This window comes from Cricetulus griseus, chromosome 5 (assembly GCF_003668045.3).
Source record: "Cricetulus griseus strain 17A/GY chromosome 5, alternate assembly CriGri-PICRH-1.0, whole genome shotgun sequence".
NCBI classification, from domain to species: domain Eukaryota; kingdom Metazoa; phylum Chordata; class Mammalia; order Rodentia; family Cricetidae; genus Cricetulus; species Cricetulus griseus.
This window is the reverse complement of record NC_048598.1, coordinates 191,204,976-191,217,022: the sequence shown is the minus strand read 5'-3', so window position 1 is coordinate 191,217,022 and position 12,047 is coordinate 191,204,976. Positions and strand designations below refer to the sequence as shown.

Sequence of the window (12,047 nt, the reverse complement as noted above, 5' to 3'; positions counted from 1 at the left end):
TGTGTGTGTGTGTGTGTGTGTGCTTGTGCACATGGATCATCATGTGTATGTGTGTGTGCTTGTGCACACGGATCATCATGTGTGTGTGCTTGTGCACATGGATCATCAGGTGTGTGTGTGCTTGTGCACATGAATCATCATGTGTGTGTGTGTGTGCTTGTGCACATGAATCATCATGTGTGTGTGTGTGCTTGTGCACATGGATCATCATGTGTGTGTGCTTGTGCACATGGATCATCATGTGGGTGAATCTGTCACAAGGCATTACCTGGCTGCACCCAAAAAGACCACAATGCTTAGGGGTCAGTACAGGGCGTGGAGAGGAACCACACCAGGGATGATTTCAGGGGACAGCGTCGGCTTCACTGCATGGGAAGCCTACCAAGTAGGATTGGGTAGCATATCACTTGGATTGAAAAGAATGCATGTCAGGTTAGGCAGGGACAGCGAGGACGAGTACTAAAAGAGACTACTGGAAAGGGAGGTCATTTCGGGATCAGATAAACACCTGGCACAAGGAAACCTTCCAGGAATCTACGAGAATGAACCTAGCCAAGACTCCTAGTGATACTGGATATGTAGACTGAACTGGCCAGGTTGGTGCCTAGGCAAATTTTCAGAGAGGCATCATCTACCAACTGAAGGAAACAGATGCAGACCCAGAGCAAACATTAGGCGGAGTTTGGGGAATCCTGCAGAAGAGGGAAAGGAAAGATTGTAGGAACCAGAGGGGTCAAGGACACCACAAGAAAACTCACAGAGTCACTAACCTGGGCTCATAAGGGCCACAGAGACTAAAGCAACAACCAGGGAACCACATAGGACAGACCTAAACATTCTGCACATATGTGACAGTTGTGTGGCTTGGTCATCTTCTGGGACTCCTAAAAGTAGGAACTGGAGCAATTTCCAACTCTTTTACTTTTGGGCCCTTACTCCTCATACTGGGTGGCCTTGCTCAGCCTTAATACATGGGAGGTGCTTAGTCTTACTGCAACTTGATATGCCATGTTTTGTTGGTACTCATGGGAGACCTGCCCCTTCCTAAACAGAAACTGGGGGTGTGGGAAGGATGATTGGAAGTAGAAAAGGGAGAGGAAACTGTGGCCTGGATGTAAAATAAGTAAATAAAAGAAATGTGAGCATTCATACAAATCAGTAGAGTCTCTGTGTAAAAGCAGCTCATAAAAGGAGATGTGAAGAGTGCAGACACCTCAGCAGGCAGCTACTGGCTACACATGCTACTTTATAATTAAATGTTCTGACTTTAGAGAATAGTCAGGAGCATGGTGGGCCATGTTTGTTACTTAGAAGTACAGTGTGCTTGGTAAGCTGTGTGCCATAGTACACCTGTATTTATGCCTACAGTTCCTCCTCTATATCAATTTGCTTTTCTGAGAGCAGAGCCCCATAATGAATGACCTGATTATACCAACAAATATTATTACAATCAAAGAGATAATAGCATAGGTCAAGGAAAACCCGTACCACTGACACTAAGCTGGTGACAGCTCCCTCAGCTCCCTTACTGGAAATTCCTTTAAATATGTATCCCCCACTTACTGAAAATGACCCTGAAGCATGGAGTGAGATATCTGACAATCTATCTAATCTTAAATTCCCTCTTTTTCCTGATGAGGACTTCTGAGAACCTATGAAAATGCTAACTTTACAACATATGCAAGCTAGGGTTATGGCAGGAAAAAAGAATTCATTTACCAATTCTTTCTCAGCCTCATGAGATGTTTGCGGTATATCCAGTATTGTGTCTAATACGTAATTATGCATTAACCTATCTATTAAAACTCTAGAAGGAAGGACGGCATTCAACAGCCCTTCCACATTATCTTGAGAAAAAAAAAAAAAAAAAAAAAGGGAACTAGAGTTATTTGAATCCAGGCTGAAATAGGCTATTTATTTCTACATGAACTTACAAAGTAGGTGGAGTCACATACTAATGGTGATCATACAAAGTCTGGACAGTTACTGACAGCTCATGGATGGCCCCACCGTTCATATGATACTATTGTGACAACTTGTAAACAATTGATAGAAAGACCAGGAAGCAGAAGGTGATGGGTGGCTGAAGATGGCTTTCCCTTCCCAGAAGACCTTTCTGGAGTCAAGTATCTTCACATTCTGGCAATTTCAAAGCATAAGCTTATGTTTGTTTATAGCATCTTATTTGTGAACATACAGACATCTATGACAACCATGACCAAGAATTCTATAGTGACTCTTGCTCTTTTTGAGGGTGCACTGAGTGAGTGCGCTTTGGCTGCCAAGTTGTCATTATTAAGTAAAACCATCTTCCGGTGATACAGGCTCACCAGCTTGAGAAACCCACAGTGCCCTCAGAGAAGGCTCAGCTGTCAAGACTGTGTGCTGCTCTTGCAAGGACCAGAACCTGGTTCCAAATACTCAGGGTGGTTGGCTCATATGACTATAAAACTCCAGTAGATCTGACCCTTTTCTGGCCTAGGCAAGCACATATATTCATTCAGTGAATTTTTGAAGATTACTAGCATACCATACGAATTTATTTTTCTCATATAAATGATCCTCATAATTGAGTGCTTTTATATTGATAGTAGGATCAACTTTTAAATGTTCGAAAAGGTTAACCTGTTGTTTTAAAATCACAGAGATTTGATATTTGGATTTCTGGCTGGAGAGAAGGCTCAGCTGTTAAGAGCAGATACTGCTTTTGCAGGTAACTCAAGTTTAATTCCATACCTATATCAGGCAGAGAGAACCTGACTCAAAACCAAGCACACAGACATAATAAGTTATTCTGAGATGGATGGACTCTCACTACGAAGCACTAACTGGCCTACAACTCTCTAGGTACTGTTTGGGAAAGAATAAAAAGAGATCGAGCGAACCTAGGAGAAAACTTAGGAATAAAAGCACATCAATATAGTCAATTTTGACCCACGAGGCCAGGAAACCCAGGAGGTCTGGCCTCCCTGACGCAGGCGGCTGGTCCACCCCGGCATCGAGGTGCGGACGCTCCTGTCACAGACACCCCACCCCCCGCACAGCACCGCGCCGCCTGCAGACGGATCTGCACCTGGACGTTCAGTGCCAAGGGCGGGCCTCGCACAAGACGGCAGAGAAAGCAGAGCTCGGCGACAGCTCGGCAAATCCGCCTGCGGAGGCCAAGGCGGGAGCGGCGCGTGCGCGCACGCTGCGTGGTGACGTCACAACGCGGAACTCCCACGCACAGCCCCCCCACCCCGTGCTCTGCGCTGCCTCCGCCGGAAGTCACACGGAGGCCTCAGGACCCGGCCGCGGGGGACAGCGGGGGCCTCACGTGACCTCACGGCCGGCGCCCGCCGGTTCCCGCAGCCCCGGGAGGACCCAGCGGCTCCCGCGCTCCTCCCCGCGCGCGCACGGCGGCCCCTCGCTCACCATGGCCTCCGAGCTCGCCCGCCGTCCTCGCAGCTCCGGCAGCGGTCACAGCGCGGCTCCCACGACACGAGCGTCTCCCGAGTCCAGCGCGGGCGGGCGGACCGGAAGCGCCCGCCCCCACTCCGACCCGCAGTCCCGTCCCGAGCCCTGATTGGCTGCTGTGAACCGAGGGACGCGCGCTCCCGTGGGGACCCCGCTGTGAGGGACGCAGAGAGGGGTTCCAGGCCCCTCTGACTCTGACTGACTCCACCTCAGAGCAGCGCTGTCCCAGACCCGCGAAGCTGCACGGATGGCGACGGAGCGTGGGGTCGACTCAGGCGTCCCTGCGCCTTCCCTGCCCGCGCGGGGAGCTCCGCTGCTCACCCTCCTCCTGCGCACGGCGGGCGAGCGAGCGAGCGGGCACGGAGGGGCCTCTTTACCCTCCTGAAGCAATTTTATGAGAAAGCACCTGAAGCCTGGTGTTGCCCAGGAGGACCAGGTCAGCGTCTGGTCTGGCGAGGCCTTCGCAGCGCCATGGCAGCCTGCAGGGCGCAGGGACATGCTCCCGCCCTCCCAGCTAGGAACCTTCGCAGGGACCCGGCACCTGCTGGCAGTTGAGGACTCATTTCTGGGCCACTAGTCGGGTTTGCCATGAAACTGAGAAACGACAAAGGAAGCCTGTCGACTTCAGTGACAGTCCTACCCCAGGCCAGCTGTGGAAAGAAAACGTGCTTTGATTTTCATTTTTGTCAAAAGAAAGTTTGATATAAAAATGCATCAGAAATATGCAGTCTCTTCAACTGTAGAAAGGCAAATCAATGTAATTACAGGATTTATTAAAGTAAACCCTTTGGGATCACACTTTTTACTTAAAAACTCCATATCTAATATTAGAGTCTTGTAATATCCTAATGAATAAGTTATATTTTGCTGCCTGCTTGACATATGAGTGTTCAGATTTATTTTTATCTCAGTTCTGTGTCGTTAATAAAAATTAAGTGAACCACATTAAGAAAAAGTACTTGTACACTATGTTCCTATTGTTTTATTTTCTTTGTCAGGGCCTCACTCTGCATTCCTGCCTGGTCCTGAACTGACTCTGCAAACCAGACTAGCCTCAAGATCAGTTCATCTCTGCTGCAGAGTGCTAAGATTAAAGGCCTGCACCACCTGCCTGCCTTCTGTCAATTTCACACATTTATGAATGAAATAAACAGAAACTTGTGGCACACGACCGCACTCTGTACTGAGGACACTGTGGCAGGAGGATCACTGTGAGGTGTTACTGTAGTTTCTTGTCCCGCCAGGTCCCACCTCCACTTCAGCCCCAAACAAAAAATATTAATTATTAAACTGTTGACTGACGACTAGGCTTCTTATTGGCTAGCCCTGTCTTAATTATTAACCTATTTCTGTTAATCTATGTATTGCCACAAGGCTGTGTCTTACCAGTAGTCTGGCATTTGTTACTCCTTTTGCCGCATGGTATCTTCTCTTGGCCCTCTCTGCCTACCTTTCTCAGAATTCTCATCTCTTGGCCCCTCCTATCTTCCTGCCTCCATTGGCCAAACAGTGTTTTATTCATCAACCAATAAGAAACATTTATACAGAAGGACACCCCCTATCAGTGAGGTTTAGGCAAGCCTGGGTTATAGGAGAGACCTTATTTCAAAAGAGCAAATGACAGAGCATATGCAGCCTCTGCCATCCCACCTTTTTGGGCCATTAGTGTCAGCCTTTGTCCTGGGATCCATATGGGACTATGGCACCCTGGCCTTTGCCCCCAAGTCCACAATCAACTTTGATCTCCCTGCCTGGAATCTATGACAGTGCTGAAGCGGCAGCCAGCAGCAGTTGAAATGGGATGAAGAATCCCTGCCCAGCTGCTTTACTGCTATGCTTTGTCGGGAATTTTTATTCTGTGTCCTGCTTGCAGGCCTTCCACTGAGGATTCTTGAAACCCACACTAACACTTAACTGGCATGCTCAATCTGGTTCAGTATATGATTTCTGCTTCAGTAATCTACTTTCCCAGGGCTCCTCGTTTCTGCCTTAATTTGGAAAATAGCAGGTGGAGTCACGTGCTAACCCTGCTTACAGTCATTGACAGCCCCTGGATGCACTAGAGGTGCGTGTGGTATATTGTCACAATCTATAAACAATGCTAAAATGACTGGAAGCAGAATTTTGATGGGTGACTAAAGATGGCTTTCTCTTCCCAGATGACCCTCCTGGGGTCATATATCTTCACATGCCAGCACACTGAATATAAGCTTATGGTTAATTTACACCATCTTACTTGTGAACATGGGAACCAAGATTCAAAATTCTATAGTGACTCTTGCTCTTTTGAGGGTGCATTGAGTGGGTGTGCTTTGACTGCCAAGTTGTCATCATTAGAAATATTAAGTAAAACCATCTTCCCATGGTATTGGCTCACCACCTTGAGAAACCTGCGGTGTCTGCAGAGAAGGCTCAGCAGTGGAGATTGTGTGCTGCTCTTACAGAAGACTGGATTCTGTTTCCCAGCCCATAGGCCAGTTGGCTCACTTTCCTATAACTCCATCAGACCCATGCCTTTTCTGGCCAGGTCCATAGCCAAGTTCCTGGGAAATGGCCCTAAGACACAGTTTGCAGATGCTTAAAAAGGAAAACCCATGATTCATTGCATTCCCTATCTGATTGGTCAGAGGCAAGCATACAACCTGAAATGTGAAGCTCCCTCCCACATATGATCAAATACATCCCTTGCAGGTGGGTCAAACAAGCTTATTTCAGGGAGTGAAAACATGTGGCTTGTTATCTCCCACAAACAATAGCTTCCGGCATTTCAGCAACTATCTGTCCTTCCGCAGAGCGGAGCGCTTGAAGACCAGAGGCAGTTTTGTTTCAAGTAACCTATAAAAATGCAGTCAGCAGGATTTGTTGGCAAATTAAATGTTGGATATAAAAGTAATATAGAAGACAATGAAAACTTTGCAGAGCAAGTAAAAAAATTGAGTGCCATTAACCAAAAAATCTTATATTTTTGTTTGTGAACCTAGCCTTTAATGCTGAGCCATCTCTCCAGCCCAAGAAAAAACTTAAAATGTAACTTTTGCTCTCACAAAGTTTCAAATTGATTGTCTCTTTTTCTTTATTTTGTTACATATGTATGAATAAATTTTCACAAGTGTCAATGTAGCCTGCTAAGTCTGCTTTTGTTGTCTGTGTGTATATGATTTTAGGGTTGACCACTTTGTATTATATAACAACCAAGAAGGGAGCTCACCCATGCTGGAGGATGAATTCCATTCTTGCGGGAGGATTGCTCTCCTTAATGACCATCAGGAGTCTGACCCACAATGACCTAGGCTGCCTTGGACAGGAAACCTTGTCAAGAATGGAGAACTTGGGCTGATGTAATTAATAGCTCAGCAGTTAAGAGCACAGGCTGCTCTCTCTCAGAGGACCTGGGTTTAATGACCACGATGACATGGCTGCTCTCAACTGTGCTGTAACTCCAGTTCTAGGGCATTTGACAATCAGGTCTCCCTGGCCACTGAGCATAAACATGGTACAAAGACCTGTATAGAGTCAAAAAAGATCAATGCAGATGAAATAATCATTTTACAAAAAGAAAAAAGAAAGTAAAGACAACTCACACCATAGAGATTCTTTTTCCAGCTGGACATGGAAGTCCACACCTTTAATCCCAGCACTCCAGAGGCAGAAGAGGAGGATCTTTGTAAATTCAAGGCAGGGAGTCTAATGCCACACAGTGTGATTTGAGAGAAGATGCCCAGGGCACAGTCAGTCCAATAAGTCAATTCCAGGTGCACAATAAAGCTTAGGCTGTGACTACGTAGAAACTCTTTGATAAATCACATGTGACCAAGAGGGTGGTTCCAGAGCTAACAGGCCTAGAATCTAGTGTGGTCTCTGACTGAGATAGCAGAGGTCATCAGGTTAGAGAGCACATGTGACATCTCCCAGATGGGGGATATCCTTCTGTATATATGTTTCTCTTATTGGGTAATGAATAAAACACTGTTTGGCTAGCGACCAGGCAGGAAGGATAGGTGGGGCTATCAGGTGAGGAGAATTCTGGGAAAGGGAGGCAGAAAGATGATGTGCCAGCATTCTCCACTAAGATAAGACCACATGGAAATACATAGATTAATAGCAATGGGTTAATAATTAACACAGAGCTAGCCAATCAATAAGTAGCCCAAGCCATCGGCCAACAGTTTAATAATTAATATAGTGTCTGTTTATTTGGGGTTAATGGCTGTGGGACCAGGCTGGAGAGAAAACCAGCAACATCTCCCCTAAGGATGGGTAATGGTCTAGGGAGGGAAGAATCTGGAATAATCACTCTGGGGAATTTGAGTGAGGTCTGCCTCTGTGCAGTAAAGTCACCAGGTCACTAACAACCTGCACTCTCAGCTCTCTGGATGGTACCTAGTTATTTGATTTGTCTCCTCCATTGAGAAGACACCGCTGAGTGTTAACATTCCTGGTTCTCTTGGTGCTTTTCTGAGTATAAGGCCTTCATACCTGTAGGGAGTCACCCTAGCCCCGCCCAATAGTCCTGGGGCAGGTACCAGGTGGACCTGGGGACTCGCCCATAAGGGCGGGGTGAAGGAAAGCCGGGATGACGTAAAGGGGGCTTCTTAAGGGACTGCACGTGGGGACGGGGCTCTCTCTTTGTTCTGGCCACGCTGGCTGGGTTCTTAACCTAGCTCTGGCCTGTGTTTCACCCGGCTGTGCTTGGAAATAAAGAGACCATAATCCAATATCTGGCGCCCAACGTGGGGCTCGAACCCACGACCCTGAGATTAAGAGTCTCAAAAATGGAACAGTTTTTCAAATATTATAACATTAAGCATGTCACAGGTATACCACACAACCCTACAGGACAAGCAGTCATCGAAAGGTCTAACAGGACACTTAAGGAGATGCTCCATAGGCAAGCTGGTAAGTCGAAACCCCCCAAACATAGATTACATAATGCCTTATTAACGCTAAACTTTCTTAATGCCAATGACATTGGGCAAACAGCTGCGGAAAGACACTGGACTACGAAAAAAAACAGCTGAACTGAACCAACCAGTGTATTACAAAGATGTGCTGACCTCGGTATGGAAACCTGGACATGTATTACGTTGGGGTAGGGGTTTTGCATTTGTCTCCACAGGAGAAGAAAATCTTTGGATACCATCAAAATTGATCAAGATTCGAGTTGAGGGAGACAACCCCCTCGACAAGGATGACTGACAGGTATTTTCTGAGGAACTGCCCTCTATAAGTCAAAGGACATTACATGTATGGATACTCAAGGAAAGAACGTAGCTATAACCATCGAACAAAAGGAACGTGCTATACGGTAAAAATTTACAGCTGTCTCTCGAATAACTCTATGTCTATTCATTTCCTAGTCCCTATTCAACTAAATCGAGACTGGATTTAGAGTTGGGTTTGGCTTTCCTACTCTAAAATCCAAGCATGTTATTTAACAACATTTAAAAGTTTCTGTGTTATATCAAGAAGCCAATTGCTATAATACAGAATAAATAAAGAATAAGAGGACTATCTTTGTTTTTTCTTGGCTTTCCTTTTACACCCTCTCATAATCGTTGTTAGTCAAGGTTCGTCAAGGTACCTTTCCGGGTACACATACATAAACAAGTGAACATTTCTCTGATGACACTTATGTTTGAGTCCCATACAGCCATCAAGACCCAGACTGACAGCAATCCCTGCATGCTCCGGAAAAGGAATTAGACTACACCTTCCCGACTACACTGGATTCAACTCACTCCGTTTCGACTGACACTCCAACCAGAACCTCGAGTAACGACTTCAATCAAGTTGAGGATTTCAACGTAGATCTTCAATCAAACAAATCATATAACATGGACTAGACATAACTCATTAAAGACTTTCCCTATACTGACATTTTTTTCCACAGAGCCCCCACATGACCATCTTCGTCCCTTTTCAGCAGGAAGTAACCTAGAAGATGCTACGCCCCCGTTCCCCATTATTGTGTATTAGGGTAGTGTAAGCCTAGTTAAGAATAACCTTCTTATTGTTTAGAGTTGGGATTGGAAGAAGGTGTTCAAGTTAGACACTTTTTTCACATGACTTTAAGACTTAGCTAGAATAGACATAGGATGTATCATAGCAGATTATTGTATATTCTTGTATTCCACCCTTATGATTGTTAGTTTTGGATATTTTACACTATTAAGTTTTAATCCTCTCTTAGACTAAAAGGGGAATTGTAGGGAGTCACCCTAGCCCCGCCCAATAGTCCTGGGGCAGGTACCAGGTGGACCTGGGGACTCGCCCATAAGGGCGGGGTGAAGGAAAGCCGGGATGACGTAAAGGGGGCTTCTTAAGGGACTGCACGTGGGGACGGGGCTCTCTCTTTGTTCTGGCCACGCTGGCTGGGTTCTTAACCTAGCTCTGGCCTGTGTTTCACCCGGCTGTGCTTGGAAATAAAGAGACCATAATCCAATACATACCCTCTCCACCAGACAGTAGCTTTTAGCTACTTTCGGAACTCACTATGGGTGTACTACAGCTTATGTAATAACACTGCTTCCTCCATTTGTTTGTCTTATTTTAAAATTACATTAAAAATACATTTATGTATATGTGTTCAACCATGCCTCTCAGTGTACATTCCTCAACACCAGGATAATGAGTGTGTGTGTGGGGGTACATGCATGTGCATTCCTGTACACACCACAGTGCACATGGAGTGATCAGAGGACAGCTCAGAGGAGCTGACTCTCTCCAACATATGAGGCCAGGACATCAAAATCATGATATCAGTGCCTTGTCTGCTGAGCCATCCCTACTGGTCCTGTGCCTGCTTTTCTCTGACCCTGGTGAATTTGTTCACTACCTATGTTACCTCACAATCACTGTTATTTCGCATTGAAATACTACTGTTTTCATTATTACATCCTTCATTATTTTACACACCTATATTGTCAAACAGACAAATTTGAGAAAATTTGCAATGGATGTAACACCATTCAGCAAAAAAAACATTAAGAGTTAGCAAGATGGCTCAGAGTAAAAATCCCTGAGCCAAGCCCGAGGACCTAGGCTCAGTTCTTGGTATCCACGGTAGAAGGACAAATGGGTTCATGGAACTATCCTCAGCCCTCCATGCTTGCACAGTAGCATATACACAGAGACAGACAGATAGACAGACAGACAGACAGACAGACAGACAGACAGACAGACAGACAGACACACGGAAATTGGCAGAATTATCGCATTGGGCCCCTGACCTGTCAAGTAAGAGTTATTGTTATAATATGGCAGACATGGATCTCAGCAGGTAAGTCCAAACCACAGCAGGCAAGGGACAAACATGAAATGCAGACAGAGATTACCTGGGAAGTTTTATTGGGGGAAGGGAAGGGAGAGAAAAGAAAGAGAAAGAAGAAAGGGAGAAAATGAGAGGGGGGCAATACTGGCCCACCTATTCCGAGAGAGGGAATGGGAGGAGCACATGTCTTAAAGGGACCTTTTGTGCCTGTGTACAGAGTCAGGGTATGGCCTGGCAAGTGTGCAGGGGTGACACACTCTGTCAGGTCCCCAAAGGGCAGGGCCAAGGTGTGCCTGGTTGCTAACAGCTATTAAGGTTGGAAAGGCAAATACAGTTTTCAGAGTTGCTTCTGCCAAGGGAAACAGTGGATCCAAACTGGTATTTCATCCCTGGAGGAATTGCAAAAATTGGTTCCATCATGAAGGACTTGAAAGTTCCAAGGTGGTGGTGTAAGACCCCGAGAAGCTCAGGCCTCCAGAATCTTTTCCCAGGACTGTGGCCACCCCAACCACCAGAGAGGAGGCAGAAACTTGATGCAAACAGCAAGAGGCTTTAATGAAAGGTAGACGTTTGTGTTAGACCCCCGAAAACTCAAATATCCGGGGTCCCAGGCCACGTTCTAGGTCACCCCAATCACCAGGCAGATTCGAGAGCTTACTGCAAACTGCACGAGGCTTTATTGTAATTTAACAAGCTAACCCCATATTATCTCGGGTCTTTCACCCACCCGTCATGGTGGATGGCTCCCAAAAGATGGCTCCTAGGGGCTCCCAAAAGATCTTATAGGGCAGTGTAAGGGGAGTGTCTAGGGGTACACACAGGCTCACGATTGGTGTGCCTCCAGGCTTGGAGGGCTTGCCCTGTGTTGATTGGTCAACTGGTGGGCCCAGGGCATCAAGAACATGGTTGGATGGCATTTCTGTCTGTCCACTTGTACTGGCAAGCAGGGGAGGTGGCTACCAGGCTGTCTGAGCCATGAGACAGGAACCACCCCCCCCCAAAAAAAAACAAAACAGGTGCTGTATATCTGATTGCCAGCATGCCGGCTCAACTGATGGCCACAGGGCTAGCCAAGCCTTTGGGGGGGGGTGTTAGAACTTCAGCCCGGGCCTCTTCCCATCATCACCCCTACTTCCCTATTGTTTGCAGAGCTCTGAATTTCCTTTATTTCCTGTCCCTGGCAGAAGGAAAAGCCCTACAATTCCTCCTGCCCAGGGCCTTGGAACAATGGTCCCTTCAGGTCAATGAGGAATAACATTGACAGGCATGGTGATTTTGGACAATAATTTCAGCACTCAGGATTCTGGCAGGAAAATTGTCA

The 12,047-nt window shown here is 46.4% G+C and overlaps 1 protein-coding gene and 1 long non-coding RNA gene across 23 annotated transcripts in view; one reads left to right on the top strand and one right to left on the bottom strand.

Moving 5' to 3' along the window:
- LOC100762252 (zinc finger protein 431) overlaps positions 1-12,047 on the bottom strand; it is a 28,400-nt gene that overhangs the window by 14,059 nt on the left and 2,294 nt on the right. For 3 of the 22 annotated variants that reach the window (XM_027416431.2, XM_027416432.2, XM_027416436.2), the window contains exon 1: positions 3,415-3,518. The exons of 10 other annotated variants lie outside the window; for them this stretch is intronic. Coding sequence is in view for 2 of the 12 variants with exons in the window: in XM_027416439.2 (XP_027272240.1) it covers positions 3,415-3,417 (3 nt within the window). In the remaining 10 variants the exon portion in view is untranslated. Of the gene's footprint in view, positions 1-3,073; positions 3,162-3,414; positions 3,546-10,782; positions 11,277-12,047 lie in introns of those variants that run through there. 9 more of the 22 variants (XM_027416433.2, XM_035445518.1, XM_035445519.1 and 6 more) reach the window with 6 other exon arrangements.
- LOC118238879 lies at positions 3,765-5,812 on the top strand. The gene is made up of 2 exons (XR_004770259.1): positions 3,765-3,892; positions 4,455-5,812. It is a non-coding gene; the product is annotated as an uncharacterized LOC118238879 (long non-coding RNA).